The sequence below is a fragment of the Perca flavescens genome, chromosome 21, assembly GCF_004354835.1.
Source record: "Perca flavescens isolate YP-PL-M2 chromosome 21, PFLA_1.0, whole genome shotgun sequence".
Lineage (NCBI taxonomy): Eukaryota > Metazoa > Chordata > Actinopteri > Perciformes > Percidae > Perca > Perca flavescens.
This window is the reverse complement of record NC_041351.1, coordinates 1159327-1177200: the sequence shown is the minus strand read 5'-3', so window position 1 is coordinate 1177200 and position 17874 is coordinate 1159327. Positions and strand designations below refer to the sequence as shown.

General features: G+C 44.1%; 1 protein-coding gene across 1 annotated transcript; it reads right to left on the bottom strand.

Moving 5' to 3' along the window:
* Nucleotides 1–331: 331 nt before the first annotated feature.
* On the bottom strand, nucleotides 332–16959 carry LOC114548622 (microfibril-associated glycoprotein 4). Its single transcript, XM_028568609.1, has 6 exons — nucleotides 16919–16959; nucleotides 13632–13787; nucleotides 2765–2803; nucleotides 2531–2627; nucleotides 2292–2459; nucleotides 332–1067 (listed from the first exon to the last, which is right to left on the bottom strand). Exons 1-6 carry the CDS (start codon nucleotides 16922–16924, stop codon nucleotides 805–807), a joined length of 729 nt encoding a protein of 242 aa, XP_028424410.1. The 5' UTR covers nucleotides 16925–16959; the 3' UTR covers nucleotides 332–804.
* Nucleotides 16960–17874: the final 915 nt, after the last annotated feature.

Below are 17874 nucleotides of genomic sequence, written 5' to 3'. Positions count from 1 at the left end.
ATAGTTTCTCAAGTCATCAAAATGAGATTGAAAATAAAAAACTAAATTTAGTTTGTTTTTTTCATTTTAAGTTTCTCCCTCTTTTCATTGTCATTTTATATTTTCTAATTATTATTTTGACTTTTTAACATTTTTTGAATTCCTTTCTTTTTTAAGTGTCATTATAATAAATGCACATATATACAATATATATATATTTAATTAAATTATGCGCTGATTATTCCCACCAATGTAGTAAAATAATATTTGTAATTTTTTTCTTTTGACTTTCAATTTTAATTATGAATAAAATTATCATCCATAGAAGACAAAGTGAAGACATCAGATCATCTTAATGCTCAGCTTCTTATTTATTGTCACCGTACAGCAGATCAAGATTAATATTAGTTAAGTTTCTAACCTCCACCAAACATCAACTGGCTGTCCTGAACTGCAAAGATCTTTTTATACTTTTCATTTTCTTTACTTCTTTCTATCTTTTAGACTTATATTATCAGTTCATGCAGTGATTAACACCTGATCAGACTATATATGTGTTTCCATTTAAAGATTATGGGCCCTACTTTCCTGCTGCAGCCGCCCAACTGGTGACACATCTGACTTTTCTTCCACGTTGCAGCGAGCTGCGACTGATTTAAACCATCACAGACGGTAACAAGATTTACAGACATCAGTTGGTTTTCTTGTGCTGGTGCCCAGTTTCAGGAAAATAAGACCTGTTGTGAGATTAAATGCTTAATGAGAGAAAGAGAAAGAAATCAGAAGAGATGAGCTGATATTCTGCTGTACGTTGGTCCTGGAGAACTACTGCACAGGACGGATCTTCATGCTGATGGTCTTCAGGGAGTAGTTAATACCTTTCCATTGGTGCCAACTCACTCCCACACCAGAGATAGTGCTGTCAGCCCCCCAACGATAAACACCGTTTGGATTTGCATTGTAACAGCTTTTGTACCAGAAGGCCCCCAGGTATAATTTGGCACAGTTAGTAGTAGTAGTAGTAGAGGAGTCCTGGTCTTTGTCGAAGGTGGAGAACTTCTCTCCGTTGTGATAACTCAGGGAGTCTCCTACAGAAACACAACAAGTGTATAATCAGAATATTATGATACATCTAACAATTATATATATTTTTTGGAGTATATTTACTCCAGTAAATACCACAGTGTACTTCTCTACCTACAGTAAGTATCACTAAATAATACAACTATTGAACTAACAACACTGGACTGGTGACGTTTAATGGCTATTATGGTATATATATTTAATTAAAACAATAAATCTACAGATTGAATCAGCTATAGCACTTTTTTCTGTACTTCCCCCTTACCCTCAATCCGTAATAAAGTAAACATTTCAGATGTAAAAATAATGTCAAACCTATTGATCCTATTTAATCCGAACATTTTGTTATTTATTAAAAACATTTTACAGCCCTCCCTCTCCCGTCCCTACAACCTAATAAATCAAATATGTATTCATTACTTAACTACACTCTAACTTTTATTTTTTGTATTCTATTTCTTATTCTATTTTAACCTTTTTAATATTTATTTTTCATGACGGTTTAAATTTATTTTTATTGTTTTATGTAAAGCCTTTTTACTGAAATGTGCTACCTGTATAGAAACAAAGTTGCCTTACAACCTCCAGCCTGTCAGTCAGTCACCAGGGCATAGAGAACCCTGTTCTGCCTGTCTGTCTCAGAGGAAGATTAACCGCACCGCGACCCGTTTCCCCTCACCATTATATCATATTGCTGCGTGGAGTTTTGAAAAGTGTAACTGCACTCACAACCACTTTATCAGCATTGACATGACTCCCCGTGACTTGAACAAAGAGTCGTATTTTCGTCCGTCTGAACCTCAACTCTGCAGAAGTGTGTATCAGCGCTGAGCCCCGCTCTCTGTCAACATGCAGAGGATGAACAAGGTTGAGCTTATGCCCTTTCAGGTACAGAAATTTGGCACCGTTTAATTTTTAACGTGAATTCGGCCATCCGTCTTACTGCTGTAATTCGGTCTGTACCATAAAAAGTTTAGGATACGGTACCCAACACTAAACCTGATACTCAAATCATTGACAATGTTTATTTGCTCTTAAATTTCTTCATTAAAACAGAATTAAATAAAAATATTAAACCATGTGATTCATGAAATGTAAACAGAGGATTGATTTGATTTCTCAGCAACTCGTTTAACTCTTTGTTTAGTCGTTTAGGGACAATTATGTATCATGAACCAATGTCACACTCCACATGGCTGAAATTCTGGTCCTTAATGTGGAAACCTCACCTGCTCCTCCATCAGTGAATCCAGAAACATTCAGTGTGTATCCGGAGGACTCTGGGTTGATGGAGAATGAGGAGTAACGAGCGAACACTTTATTTCCTTCAAAGTCCTCCATGTCGACCAGCAGCTCGTACCTTTTCCTCTGAGTCATGTAGAAGAGAGACTCGAGACCTGAAAACAAACATAAACATTTAGAAACAGTTTCATGAAGACATGACTGTTAGTTTGGTTTCATTTCTCACCGAGCCAGTACTCTCCAGCAGCGATACCAAAGCCGGTCTTGTATTGATCCCAGCCCCTGTAGAAGTTCACCGTGCCGTCCAGCCTCCTCTGGAACACCTGTGGGGTTGGAGGGTTAACTAGCTAAACACACAAGATATCTGACAGCTCATGTTTCCAGACAACAAGGCTTTTACTGGAATGTGATTTATTGTGAAGGAACTACAGGAAGTGTTGACTTCAGTTAAAATACTCACCGTCCACTGTCCTCCTTCTGAGACCATGTCACAGTACACCTACACACACACACAAACACACACACACACACACACACACACACAGGTATTCACCCTTTGCAAACACATGACCACGCCACGACAGACAGCAGAATCACCGGAAGCACAAGCTAAACAGTGTAGTAGACGAGCGGAAAGTTTCATCGGTTTCAAATAAATAACACTAAATAAACTGTAATAATAATAATAATAATAATAATAATAATAATAATAATAATAATACTATCTTCTTCTTTATGGCTTCTTCTATTGAACAAATTGTCGTGCAGTTATCGGTCGAGGTAGGGCATATAGGTGCTCACAAAGAGCGGTATTTGGAGAAGTAACCTTACCGACCCTTACCTTATTCCTTCCTCCGTTTTCACGGATCTCATTAAATCGCCGAGTCTGGCCGACTTCAGTCTACACGATCTTATTACACTATGTGGTAAACTGGGTATGTGCCACATGAACAGGGCCCTTATTTGTCAACAAGATGCGTTTTCAACTCAGACATTGTTTAAATTCACCTACCCTGGGCCCTCTCTCGATCCTGCCTGTAGCTAGCTTGCCCTGATAGCCGTTAGCCATTAGCTGTTAGCTGCTGTCCGGTGAGTGTATTCAGACAGGCTTCTGTGATAATCATCTCAATAACAATCCACGGAGGAGCAGTGGTGTGGCTATGTCCTACAGAGGACAGGTCATGTCTTGAAGTGTATTCCCCCCCAAAAAAACAAGTAGTGCGGTAAGGCAAGGCAGCTTTATTTGTATAGCACATTTCAGCAACAGGGCAATTCAAAGTGCTTAAATAAAACATTAAAGAGCAGTTAGAAAACAATTAAAAAACAATAATAAACAAATTAAAAACATTAAAAGACAAGAATAAAATTGATAGTGCAGTATAAGAATAAAAGTTACAGTGCAGTATAAGAAATTAAAGTTAATAAAATAGATTATTTAAAGAAAAGCAACATCAAAAAGATAGGTCTTTAGCTTAGATTTAAAAGAACTGAGAGTTGCAGCGGACCTACAGGTTTCTGGGAGTTTGTTCCAGATATGTGGAGCATAAAAACTGAACGCTGCTTCCCCCTGTTTAGTTCTGACTCTGGGGACAACAAGTAGACCTGTCCCAGACCACCTGAGAGGTCTGGGTGGGTCATAGTGTAGTAGACCTGTCCCAGACCACCTGAGAGGTCTGGGGGGTCATAGTGTAGTAGACTTGTCCCAGACCACCTGAGAGGTCTGGGGGGGTCATAGTGTAGTAGACCTGTCCCAGACCACCTGAGAGGTCTGGGGGGGTCATAGTGTAGTAGACCTGTCCCAGACCACCTGAGAGGTCTGGGGGGGTCATAATGTAGTAACAGATCAGAAATGTATTTTGGCCCTAAACCGTTTAGTGATTTATAAGTAAAGTAGTATTTTGAAATCAATTCTTTGAGGCACTGGAAGCCAGTGTAGAGACTTCAGTACTGGAGTGATGTGATCCACTTTCTTGGTTTTAGTGAGGACTCGAGCAGCAGCGTTCAGAATCAGCTGCAGCTGTCTGATTGATTTTTTAGGGAGACCTGTAAAGACACCGTTACAGTAGTCAAGTCTACTGAAGATAAAAGCATGGACAAGTTTTTCCAGATCCTGCTGAGACATAAGGCCTTTAACCCTTGATATATTTTTAAGGTGCTAATAGGCTGATTTTTTAATTATGTTAATATGGCTTTTAATTTCTGGCTTTGTCTGTTGTTTTTAACATTGTCGTTTGAAGCTGAGCGCTGACTTTCAATCATTCCTCTTTTGCTCCAAAAACAACCACCTCCGTTTTTTCTTCATTTAATTTAAGAAAGTTCTGGCACATCCAATCATTAATCTGTTCAATGCACATATTTAATTGTTGTATTGGGCTATAGTTCCCTGGCGATAAGGTTATGTAAATTTGTGTGTCATCCGCATAATTATGGTAACTTATTTTGTTGTTTTCCATAATCTGAGCCAGTGGAAGCATGTAGATGTTGAACAGAAGAGGCCCCAGAACTGAGCCTTGGGGAACTCCGCACGTCATATTTGTATGCTCAGATGTATAATTACCTATAGACACAAAGTAGTCCCTATTCTTTAAATAGGATTCAAACCACTTTAGTACTGAGGCAGAAAGACCAACCCAGTTTTCCAATCGGTCAAGCAATATGTCATGGTCTACCTTATCAAATGCAGCACTGAGATCAAGTAATACTAAGACTGAAATTTTGCCACTTTCTGTGTTTAAGTGGATGTCATTAAAGACTTTAACAAGAGCTGTCTCAGTGCTGTGGTGTGGTCGAAAACCTGACTGGAAGGTAAGATAACTGTTGTTTAGTGATAAGAAAAGGTTGAGTTGTTGAAAAACCACTTTTTCTATGATTTTACTTAAAAATGGAAGGTTTGATATTGGCCTATAGTTGCTCATTAGTGTCGTGTCTAGATTGTTCTTTTTTAGGAATGGCTTGATGACTGCAGTTTTCAGGGCCTGTGGGAAGATACCTGAGAGCAGAGATGTGTTTACAATCTGTAGAAGATCAGAAGCCAAACAATTCGAAACATTTTTGAAAACACCCGTTGGTAGAATATCAAGGCAACAGGAGGAGGTTTTCAGATGTTGTATAATGTCCTCCAGGTTTTTAAGGTTGATCGTATGAAATTGTGTCATGTTGGAATTTGTTTTGCGTGCACACTGTGACAACACATATCCTGTACTTGATATGGAAGCACTGACTGTTTGTCTAATTTTATGAATTTTGTCTGTGAAGAAGGAGGCAAAGTCATTGTAAGCCTTGGTAGACAATAGTTCAGATGCTATTGGTACTGGAGGGTTTGTTAATCTATCAACAGTAGCAAACAAAGCACGTGAATTATTATTGTTTCTGGCAATAATGTCAGAGAAAAAGGACTGCCTTGCATTTCTTAGTTCCAGATTATAAATGCGAAGTCTCTCTTTATAAGTGTTATAATGGACCTGGAGATTAGATTTTCGCCAACTGCGTTCAGCTTTTCGACACTCTCTTTTTTTTGTTCTCACAACTATAAAATTTCTCCATGGAGATCTTTTCTTACCAGAGACAGCTTTGACCTTAGTGGGAGCAATAGCATCAATAACATTCGTAATTTTACAGTTGAAATTATCTACAAGCTCAGTCACTGAGGCCCCAGTGAGGGCGGGTGTAGAGGAGAAAACCTGAATGAATGATTCACTGGTGTTTTCAGTGATATACCGTTTTCTGATTAACTTTGTTTGAACACTTTTGGGCAGAGAGATAGTGCCGTTAAAGAAAACACAGGAATGATCAGAGAGAGCAGCATCAGTCACCACAACCTTGGAAATGTTCAGACCCTTTGAGATAATCAAGTCCAGAGTGTGCCCCTTATTGTGCGTGGGCTGTGTAACATGCTGAGTCAGTCCATAGCTCTCAAAAACACAACACAGTTCTTTGGTCCCTCGGTCCTGGGGGTTGTCAACATGAATGTTAAAATCACCAGCAATAATTACACGGTCAAATTTAATACAGATTATAGACAGCAGTTCAGTAAAGTCGTCAAAGAAGTTTGCACAGTATTTAGGTGGCCTGTAGATATTTAGAAGTAGAGCTTGAGGGGAGGATCTTAGCTGAAGAGCCACATATTCAAAAGAAGCAAAATTTCCGTAAGATATTTGCGTACATTGGAATGAGACATTAAACAAAATGGCGACTCCACCTCCTTTCTTATTCACTCTATTCTAACTCATAAAACTGAAGTTAGGGGGGGCTGACTCAATGAGAACAGCAGCACTGTTATTATGGTCCAACCAGGTTTCAGTTAAAACCATAAAATCAAGATTCCATCCATCCATCTTCCATCCATCTTCGTCCGCTTATCCGGTGTCGGGTCGCGGGGGGAGCAGCTCCAGCAGGGGACCCCAAACTTCCCTTTCCCGAGCAACATTAACCAGCTCCGACTGGGGGATCCCGAGGTGTTCCCAGGCCAGGTTGGAGATATAATCCCTCCACCTAGTCCTGGGTCTTCCCCGAGGCCTCCTCCCAGCTGGACGTGCCTGGAACACCTCCCTAGGGAGGCGCCCAGGGGGCATCCTTACCAGATGCCCGAACCACCTCAACTGGCTCCTTTCGACGCAAAGGAGCAGCGGCTCTACTCCGAGCTCCTCACGGATGACTGAGCTTCTCACCCCTATCTCTAAGGGAGACGCCAGCCACCCTCCTGAGGAAACCCATTTCAGCCGCTTGTACCCTGGATCTCGTTCTTTCGGTCATGACCCAGCCTTCATGACCATAGGTGAGGGTAGGAACGAAAACTGACCGGTAGATCGAGAGCTTTGCCTTCTGGCTAAGCTCTCTTTTCGTCACAACGGTGCGATAGATTGAATGCAATACCGCACCCGCTGCGCCCGATTCTCCGACCAATCTCCCGCCCATTGTCCCCTCACTCGCGAACACAACCCCAAGGTACTTGAACTCCTTCACTTGGGGTAAGGACTCATTCCTTACCTGGAGAAGGCATTCCATCGGTTTCCTGCTGAGAACCATGGCCTCAGATTTAGAGGTGCTGATCCTCATCCCAACCGCTTCACACTCAGTTGCGAACCGATCCAGTGAGTGCTGAAGGTCGCAGGCCGATGATGCCATCAGGACCACATCATCTGCAAAGAGCAGCGATGAGATCCCCAGCCCACCAAACTGCAACCCCTCCCCACCCCGACTACGCCTCGATATCCTGTCCATAAATACTACAAACAAGATTGGTGACAAAGCGCAGCCCTGGCGGAGGCCAACCCTCACCTGAAACGAGTCCGACTTACTACCGAGAACCCGGACACAGCTCTCGCTTTGGTTGTACAGAGATTGGATGGCCCTGAGAAGAGACCCCTCACCCCATACTCCCGCAGCACCTCCCACAGTATCTCCCGGGGACCCGGTCATACGCCTTCTCCAAATCCACAAAACACATGTAGACCGGTTGGGCATACTCCCAGGCTCCCTCCAGGATCCTTGCGAGTGAAGAGCTGGTCCGTTGTTCCACGACCAGGACGGAATCCGCATTGTTCCTCCTCAACCCGAGGTTCGACTATCGGCCGAACCCTCCTTTCCAGCACCTTGGAGTAGACTTTACCAGGGAGGCTGAGAAGTGTGATACCCCTATAATTGGCACACCCCTCTGGTCCCCCTTTTTAAAAAGGGGAACCACCACCCCAGTCTGCCACTCCTTTGGCACCGTCCCCAGACTTCCACGCAATGTTGAAAAGGCGTGTCAACCAGGACAGCCCCTCCACACCCAGAGCCTTGAGCATTTCTGGACGGATCTCATCAATCCCGGGGCTTTGCCACTGTGTAGTTGTTTGACTACATCAGTGACTTCCGCCTGGGAAATCGACGACAATCCCCAGTTATCCTCCAGCTCTGCCTCTAACATAGAGGGCGTATTAGTCGGATTCAGGAGTTCGTCAAAGTGCTCCTTCCACCGCCCTATTACCTCCTCAGTTGAGGTCTACAGTGTCCCATCCTTACGGGGAACCTTCCAAGCTGTGTACACAGCTTGGATGGTTCCCCGCTTCCCCCTCGTGAGGTGGCGAACAGTTTTCCAGAAGCACTTTGGTGCCGACCGAAAGTCCTCCATGTCTTCTCCAAACTTCTCCCACACCCGCCGCTGCTTTGCCTCTTTCACGGCCGAGGCTGCAGCCCTTTGGGCCCTTCGGTACCCTGCAACTGCCTCCAGAGTCCTCCGGGATAACATATCCCGAAAGACTCCTTCTTCAGTCGGACGGCTTCCCTGACCATCGGTGTCCACCACGGAGTTCGTGGCCCCTTGAGGCACCTAAGACCCTAAGACCACAGCTCCTCGCCGCAGCTTCAGCAATGGAAACTTTGAACATTGTCCACTCGGGTTCAATGCCCCCAGCCTCCACAGGGATGCACGAAAAGCTCCGCCGGAGGTGTGAGTTGAAAATCTGTTGGACAGGGGCCTCCTCCAGATGTTCCCAATTTACCCGCACTACACGTTTGGGCTTACCAGGTCTGTCCAGAGGCTTCCCTCACCCCCTGACCCAACTCACCACCAGATGGTGATCGGTTGACAGCTCTGCCCCTCTCTTCACCCGAGTGTCCAAAACATATGGCCTCAGATCAGATGAAACGATTATGAAATCGATTATTGACCTTCGGCCTAGGGTGCTCTGGTACCAGGTACACTTATGAGCATCCCTATGTTCGAACATGGTGTTCGTTATAGACAATCCATGACTAGCACAGAAGTCCAACAACAAACAACCACTCTGGTTTAGATCAGGGAGGCCGTTCCTCCCAATCACGCCTCTCCAGGTGTCTCCATCATTGCCCACGTGTGCGTTGAAGTCCCCCAGCAGAACAATGGAGTCCCCCACTGGAGCCCCATGCAGGACTCCAGTCAAGGTCTCCAAGAAGGCCGAATACTCCGAACTCCTACAGTCAGAGTTTTCCCCCCCACAACCCGCAGGCGTAGGGAGGCGACCCTCTCGTCCACCGGGTAAACTCCAACACAGCGGGCGCCAGCCGGGGCTTGTGAGTATCCCCACACCCGCCCGGCGCCTCACACCCTGGGCCACTCCGGAGAAGAAAAGAGTCCAACCCCTATCCAGGAGTACGGTTCCAGAACCGAGACTGTGCGTGAGGTAAGCCCCACCAGATCTAACCGGTAGCGCCCCACCTCCCGCACCAGTTCCGGCCCCTTCCCCACAGAGAGGTGACGCCCCACGTCCCCAGAGCCAGCGTCTGCCGCCCGGGTCTGGTCCGTCGAGGCCCCTGACCTTCACTGCCACCCATGTGGCATTGCACCCGACCCCAACGGTTCCTCCCACAGGTGGTGGGCCCATGGGATGGAGAGGGAGTTGCCACGTAGCTTGTTCGGGCTGTGCCCGGCCGGGCTCCGTGGCAAACCCGCCATCAGGCGCTTCGCCGACGAGCCCACCGTCCTGGGCCTGGCTCCAGACGGGGCCCGGGCTTCCTCCGGGCAGGGTCACTCCATCTCTGCTTAGCTTTTTCATTGGGGTTTTTGAACCATTCTTTGTCTGGCCCCTCACCTGAGACCACTTTGCCTTGGGAGACCCTACCAGGAGCACAAAGCTCCAGACAACACAGCCCTCAGGTTCACAGAGACACACAAACCTCTCCACCACGATAAGGTGATGGTTCACGGAGAATCATAAAATCAAGATTGTGGTTGCTAATAAAATCATTGATTAAAAATGATTTTCCTGCCAAAGACCTAACGTTTAGTAGGGCTAGTGTTAGTGCGTTTTCATTTTTTGGGACAGACTGTGGCTGACGAGGAATGGATGCTAAATTTGCAAAGTTTGCAGTTCCGTGCTTATTCACCATTCTTTTCCTATTACCTATCACAACATAAATTGTGGAAGAATCTAATAAGCAGGGCCCAGGCTTGTCTTGGAAAGAGTCATGAGTGCTACTAGGCATGCAGCCTGGACCCGGCCCATATCAGTTAATGCTTGCTGCATTTTGCACACAAGCATCCTTATCAGTTTGGGGAGAAGGAGTTAACTGCCGTCCTTGAGGGGGCAGAGGTGCCTGGCGTTTTACGATGGGAGAAGGAAGGGGGGCATACTTGGTTCCAGCATTTACCAGCTGCTTCATCTGGTCAGTGAACTCCAACATGGGGATAGGGGAAAGAGGGGAGAGCGACGTATCCTTAAAGAGGTCCTCAAAGCTTTCGTGGTTGTCAAAAGGGTTTGAGGAGTGTTGGACGGGTGAGATGGAGGGTTGAGATTTCTCATCTCCGGTCTTTGGTCTCCCATGGTCAAATCTTTGCTCAGGTGGGGGCTGTGGTGGCTCACTGCCGCACTTTGTTGTGTCTTCCTCTTGTTTTGGTTCATCTTGTCTCGTGTCCTTGGCCAAGGGAGCAGATGTGTGGTGCAGAAAGTAAAGTAGGCTAGAGGTGAACAGCTTTACTCCTGGCTTGTTAAGGAATAGTCCATCTGCTTTAAAAAGATGTCTGCAGCCACAGAAAATGTTAAAATTGTCAATGAACTGCATAGAATGGTTGTTGGTACATGCAGTTGATAGCCATTTGTTCAGTGCCAACAGTCTGCCGAAACTCTCAGCTCCTCCTCTGACTGGCGGTATAGGGCCACTGACAAACACCTTTACGTTTAGGGAGCTGACTGCATTCAGCAGATTCATAAAGTCACGATTCAGCACTTCAGACTTTTGCTTTACAACATCATTTGACCCGATATGCAGTATAATGTTCTTCACAGTTGAGTGTGCTGCTACGATATCTGGGATTCTTTGGGCCAAGTCAGACACCATGTCTTTGGGAAAACAGAGTATTTTGGTGTTTTTACTGCTTATATCATTATATCATATTTCACAGCAGAGTCACCCACAATCAGAGTTTGGGGTCCACTCATTAGCTTTCCCTGTAGCTTTTTACTTTTAGAATTGCTCTCAGTCCTTACCCTGCTGTGTGACGATGAGACGTAATCCAGGTCATGTCCAGGGTCCTGCAGCAGAGGAGCAAATCTGTTCTTCACCTGCACACTCAGTTGTTGGAGAGGCATTTTGTTGCTGATTTTCCCTTTTGCAGCTGTCCACGACTGTGTCCTACTAAGTACAGGGGTTGAAGAGGCGCTCTGCCTGGATGGTAATGCAGGCCAGCCGGTCGTATCACAAATCTCAGGGCGCTGTGTCCTGCCCGTTAGTCGTCCTCTCATTTCCCAGGAAAATGATTTACTCTTAGGCTTTGCACCAAAAGAGTTCCAGGGAGGACTGCCACTTGTAGATTTATTATCCGTTCCACAGCTCTCCTGTTTCTTTGTGGTCTTGCTGGTGCTAGTTAGCCGTGTGTTAGCATGCTTTTGTCCATTGTTTTGGGTCACAGGTAAAGTGGTGTCATTTCCACCTGATCCGTTCACTTCCACGTTTACTTCTAACCGGTAAATTTTGGTTTCCAGAACTGCAATCTTCTGAAGGAGTTTGTAGTAGTCCTCTATGGAGAAGGGTGGCATCTTGCTGCTAATTAGCTTTAGCTACAGTCACTTTAGGACAGGCTTGAGCTATTGGTAGTCTACGCTCACGCAGAAAATTTTTCAAATATGACAATAGCCTACTATGTCTACAAAAAATGTATAGTCCAGTGATTTATAAGTATCCAAGAGCCGCTGCTCATAGTTTCTCTCAGAGGAAAAGCAAGATTATCAGCAGAAATATGCAAGCAGAAGCAGGAGCAAGCAATAGAGCATCTGCACTGTAAGAAGCAGCTAAGCAAATCTCCACTGACGGTAGTAGCTGTTAGCTGCCCTCCGGTGAGTGTATTCAGCCAGGCTTCTGGCGGCAGCTAGCTGGTCGGCTAACTGGGGTAGGTCGGAGCTCTACAGACCCGCATTTAATTTGGTTGTTTGGCCTTGTTGAAGCTAGTTTCCATACCATGTCATCTTTAATTTAACCAATATTTTTTGTATGTGTGTTAAGTTAAATGATCAAGGGAACGGCTTTCTTTTTGGGATATGTAGCTAGGTCAGTGAATAACCGATTATAGTTATGTGTGACCTGTTAGCAGGAAAAGCTAGTTAGCACAGCAGCAAGCTGGGTGAAGAAGTTGTATTATTATTATTATTATTATTATTATTATTATTATTATTATTATTATTAATATTATTATTATTTATCAGTCATTTAAAACAGAAAGGCCATACATACACATGCTTGTGTTGGTGAGGATTACTCTGCAGATTGTGTATGTGAGAACACGAACACATACTCGTTTGACTCACCGTCCGTCTACAGAATAGCTCTTCTGCCGTCCGTCATGGCGTTCATAATTTGCGGGAGTAGAGTGTGACATCACGTGCAAAGGGTCAATTAGTTAATGTGCTCCTTTAACTAAAACTGTTCTACTACTTCACCCGCCAACCAGAATTAACACATAGGAGACAACACAGCCTATATTCATTTATTAACGGTAACTATTGGCCTGTTCAGCATCTTTGGAGCTGAAACATTTTAACTTGACTGGAAAGCTGTTTTCTTTGTTCTTAAATACAAATTTGTCTGACAATGTGGCTTTTCTTTGTGTTTTATTGGACATATGCTAACTTGGCTCAACAAGTGACACATTACAAAATGGATTCATAGCTATTTTAGAATTGTATTATTTATTTATTTTATTTTTAACTGATACGGTAACAGGGGGGCCGTGATAAAGCTCTGCCCCCACTGTGCTGAGAGTCTAGCTCCGCAGGGTTAATATCTGCAGCCAATCACATCTCTCCATGATGATGTAACTTCCAGTAAACAGACTGCTCAGGAATGTGTGGGGGTGTGTGTGTGTGTGTGTGTGTGTGTGTGTGTGTGTGTGTGTGTGTGTGTGTGTATGTGTGTCTGTGTGCGGGGCGGTGTGTGTGTGTGTCTGTATGTGTATATGGGGGGGTGGTGTGTGTCTTTGTGTGTATGTGTGTGTGTGTGGGGGGGGGAAGGGGGTGTGTGAGTGTGTGTATGTGTGTCACCCTCATACTCTGCTTCTGACTGGCTAGTAGTCCTTACCTAGCTACTGAGCTGACCCCATCCCAACAAGCTAGCATGACATAGTTGGTGCCAATGGTCTTCTAGTTTCATATGATACAGACGGATCTATTATGGACAGAGCCTCTTAAAAGATGAACCTCAGGATTTCATAAATCGATTGTTGGAACATGTGAATAAAGATCGATTTGATTGGGGAAATCAATTAATTCTTAATCCAGCCCTAATCTGTTTTATCAGAAGCATCAGTCAGAACTTGTAACTCTTCACATTATTATCATCTGAAGTTCAGCCTGCGTCCCAGAGAGGATGAAGTGTACCTGGACAGCAGACGTGGGTCCGATGGGATAGATGGTGTACACTCCACTGGGTCGGCTGTTATCATTATTATAAATGTCACTGCAGTCCACCGGCAGAACGAGCTGCTGGCAGCTGGTCAACAGAGGGGCCAGCAGGAGGAGGACGACTGAGACCAGCTGGAACAGAACAGATGTTTTCATTTAGTTTGATCAAGAACTAATTTCTGACTTTGGCCTCTGCAGCAGGATCAGGGAGACTCTGCTGTCATCAACTCATTCTCATTTTGGTTGGTGCTGATTTGAAAAAAAACTGTGCTGACATCGTACTCTATGGCCCAATCCCAAAGTCTGGATTCACAGACTCACAGACGTAATTCCCAAACCAGCAATTGTCAGCAACATCTTTGTTATTAAACGTTGCCAAAGTAACATGCGATCTCGTCAAGTGCTTTCCCAATCCCATTTATACCTATCTGAGCCCATGTGGCCTCACTCACTCACTCACTTAGCACCTGAGATCAATTAAGTCTGTGAGTCTTTAGTCCTTAGTCCTCAGGGCTCACTTTGGGATTGAGCCACTGTGGGGTTTTCCACTGGGTTCTCCCCCTGCATTGGTATCTCTCTCATGCAGAGCTAGAATACTCAGTAAAGCAAGATGAAGACTTTTGCTTTCCCCGTCCAAATTCTGGGGCCACAAATGATTAAAATGTGCTTGTGCTGAAGCTGTTAACATACTGAAACTACTGATTAACAATTACCCTGGAAATCCAGAATTCTCACGAGAGCACAATTTGAATTTGCTCAGCGAGTCACTCTGGCATTGAGTAATGATGCACATTAACTATGCTGAGCTGCACCAATCACATCGTTGTATCTGATATAGGTGGGCCAGAGGCGAGATAGATAGATAGATAGATAGATAGATAGATAGATACAGTGGGGGAAATAAGTATTTGACCCCTTGCTGATTTTGCAGGTTTGCCCACTTACAAAGAATGCAAAAATCTACAATTTTAATCATATGTACATTCTAACAGTGAAAGACAGAATCCCAAAGAAAATTCCAGAAAATCACATCATATGAATTTATTAAAATTGATAACCATCTGATGAGGAAAAACAAGTATTTGACCCCCTGGACAAACAGCAAGTATTCTGGCTCCTACAAGCCAGTTAGTCTTTCTTTAAGACACAGCCCCAATCCGAACCAATTATCTACATCAAATACACCTGCCTCACCTCGTTACCTGTATAAAAGACACCTGTCAACACCCAAACAACCAGCATCCAACATCCCCACCATGGGCAAGACCAAAGAGCTTTCTACGGACATCAGGGACAAGATTGTTGATCTGCACAAGGCTGGGATGGGCTACAAGAGAATCGGAAAGCAACTTGGAGAGAAAAGATCAACTGTCGGTGCAGTTATCAGGAAATGGAAGAAGCACCACACCACCGCCAACCTCCTCGGTCTGGGCCTCCACACAAGATCTTGCCTCGTGGGGTGTCCCTGATCATGCGAACGGTGAGGAATCATCCCAAAACCACAAGGGGGGAACTGATGAATCAACTGAAGGCAGCTGGGACCACAGTTACAAAAGATACGGTTGGTAACACACTACGCCGTCATGGATTGAAATCCTGCAGCGCACGCAAGGTCCCCCTGCTCAAGAAGAAACATGTACAGGCCCGCATGAAGTTCGCCATTCACCACCTGGACGACTCAGAAGAGGCCTGGAAGAAGGTGATGTGGTCAGATGAGACCAAAATAGAACTTTTTGGCCTCAACTCAACTCGTCGTGTTAGGAGGGCAAAGAACACCGAGTACAACCCAAAGAACACCATCCCCACCGTCAAGCATGGTGGTGGCAACATCATGCTTTGGGGGTGCTTTTCAGCCAAGGGGACGGGACAACTCCATCGTATTGAGGGGAGGATGGACGGGGCCATGTATCGTGGAATTCTGGACCGACATCTCCTTCCCTCAGTGAGAGAGCTGAAGATGGGTCGAGGATGGGTGTTTCAGCACGACAACGACCCTAAGCATACCGCCAAAGCAACAAAAGAGTGGCTGAAGAAGAAGCACATCAAGGTTCTGGAGTGGCCTAGCCAGTCTCCAGACCTGAATCCGATTGAAAATCTTTGGAGGGAGCTTAAAATTCGAGTTGCCAGGTGACAACCTCGGAACCTGAATGATTTGGAGGCTGTCTGCAGGGAGGAGTGGGCCAACATCCCTGCCGAAATGTGCACAAACCTTGTCACCAACTATAAAAACCGTTTGACATCTGTGCTGGCCAATAATGGCTTTTGTACAAAATATTAACATGCTGTTTGTCCAGGGGGTCAAATACTTGTTTTTCCTCATCAGATGGTTATCAATTTTAATAAATTCATATGATGTGATTTTCTGGAATTTTCTTTGGGATTCTGTCTTTCACTGTTAGAATGTACATATGATTAAAATTGTAGATTTTTGCATTCTTTGTAAGTGGGCAAACCTGCAAAATCAGCAAGGGGTCAAATACTTATTTCCCCCACTGTAGATAGATAGATAGATAGATAGATAAATACATAATTTATTCATCCCAAGGGAAATTTTAGGCATCCAGTAACTTAGACAACCATAACACAACAAACACATACACACATATATCTCACATACATAAACATCACTCACAGAAATGTAAAGAATTATAAAAATCACTCACAGAAATGTAAAGAGTTGAAGGTGCTAAGGTAGACCGTGTGCATCGGTGGTAGTGCAAAAGAGAACAGTGTAGGGATTGATCAGTGCAATAGCTTATTATTAAATATTAACTATGACTATGAAAAGACAAGAAAGTAAAAATAATAGAATTAGAACTGTTTGATAGAAAAGAAATAATACACATTAAGAACAATATATAACAGGGAATAAGTTATAAGATGTAGATGTTATGACCACAGTCCAGATTGTGTAGGAGGGCTAATTTAGCCTTAAAGACAGTCAGGTGTACAGCAGACAAGGTTATATAATGGTGGGAGGGGCTGAGAGAGACAGGCTCATGCTGAAAAGTCCATTTCTGCCCTCCCCCTTTGTGTGGTATTGCCTGTTCAGTCGCCCAGCGTCTCTCTTCTTAATGCTGCCTCCCCAGCACACCACAGCATAAAACAGGACACTGGCAACGAATGAACCAATTGAATTAGCTCCACTGGTAACTAAGCGTATGGAGCTCTGGATACGTCACCCCGTGAATTGTTGTGATTGGTCGTAGTGTTATCCAATTGCGTGCAGTGACATTTTCAAATGCATAAAGTTACAAACTTACCTTCATGGTCAGATTTCAGCTGAACTGAAGATGAAGATCCTGATCTCAGTGTGTTGTCTCTGATGTCTCTGATATCTCTAGTGTCTCATGGGGTCTCTCCCTCTTATTTATACTCTTAAAATTAATAAATTACTGAATAACTGCTGTTTCACAATGATACAACAATAAACATATCCTTTGGAACATTGTCAGCACCAAAATCTGACTCGCCCACACTTTTGGGAACTCTGAGGTCATAGGTTGTGATGATTCATTATAATCTGACCCCTTTATTTATATAAACACTTCTCAGTACAATCCAGTAGAACACTTAACTATGTACTCAGTAATACACAGAGAACTGCAGTCATCCATCTCCAACAATGTCAACAAACATGGAAACAGTATTATTACTTGTAAAATTTGTATCAGCTGTAGTCACCCATATATTATCTATGAGTGAACTTTGGAGGGAGAGTTGGAGTGATGTCATCAGTTATATAACAGCTGAACTGTGGATCTGAGCCGGTAAACAAACATCTGATCAGACTCACCACAAACATACTTTCAACCCTCGTTCTTCCCAGAAGGTGAGTTCAATCATGTATTCTTAACCCAGATTCTGATTGATTTTAGGTCTGAACTCAGGTCCTCTGTGTTTTCTCTCTGTGGCTCTTCCCAGAAGGTGAGTTCAAGCTGTTTTTCTAGAAAGTACTGATTACAATGCACTGCATACTGGATTTGAAAATGTTCAGTTAAGTTGGTCTAGCCTTATTAAACTTGGGTTAGTATTTGTAGGAGACAACATAGCCTATATGTATTTATTTAGCAGTAACTATTGGCCTGTTCAGCACCAACGTTGTCGCTCTCCGCTCTCTCTTTGGTGCTGAAACATTTTAACTTGACTGGAAAGCTGTTTTCTTTGTTCTTTAATACAACTTGTCTGACAGTGTGGCTTTTCTTTGTGTTTTATTGGA

Bases quoted from the DNA above. Each gene is read 5' to 3' on its own strand.
- LOC114548622 (XM_028568609.1), bottom strand. The intron at 2,460-2,530 runs GTGAGAAATGAA...GTTTGTTTTCAG, and splicing joins TGCTGGAGAGTACTGGCTCG to GTCTCGAGTCTCTCTTCTAC. The intron at 1,068-2,291 runs GTGAGGTTTCCA...GTGTTTCTGTAG, and splicing joins ATTCACTGATGGAGGAGCAG to GAGACTCCCTGAGTTATCAC.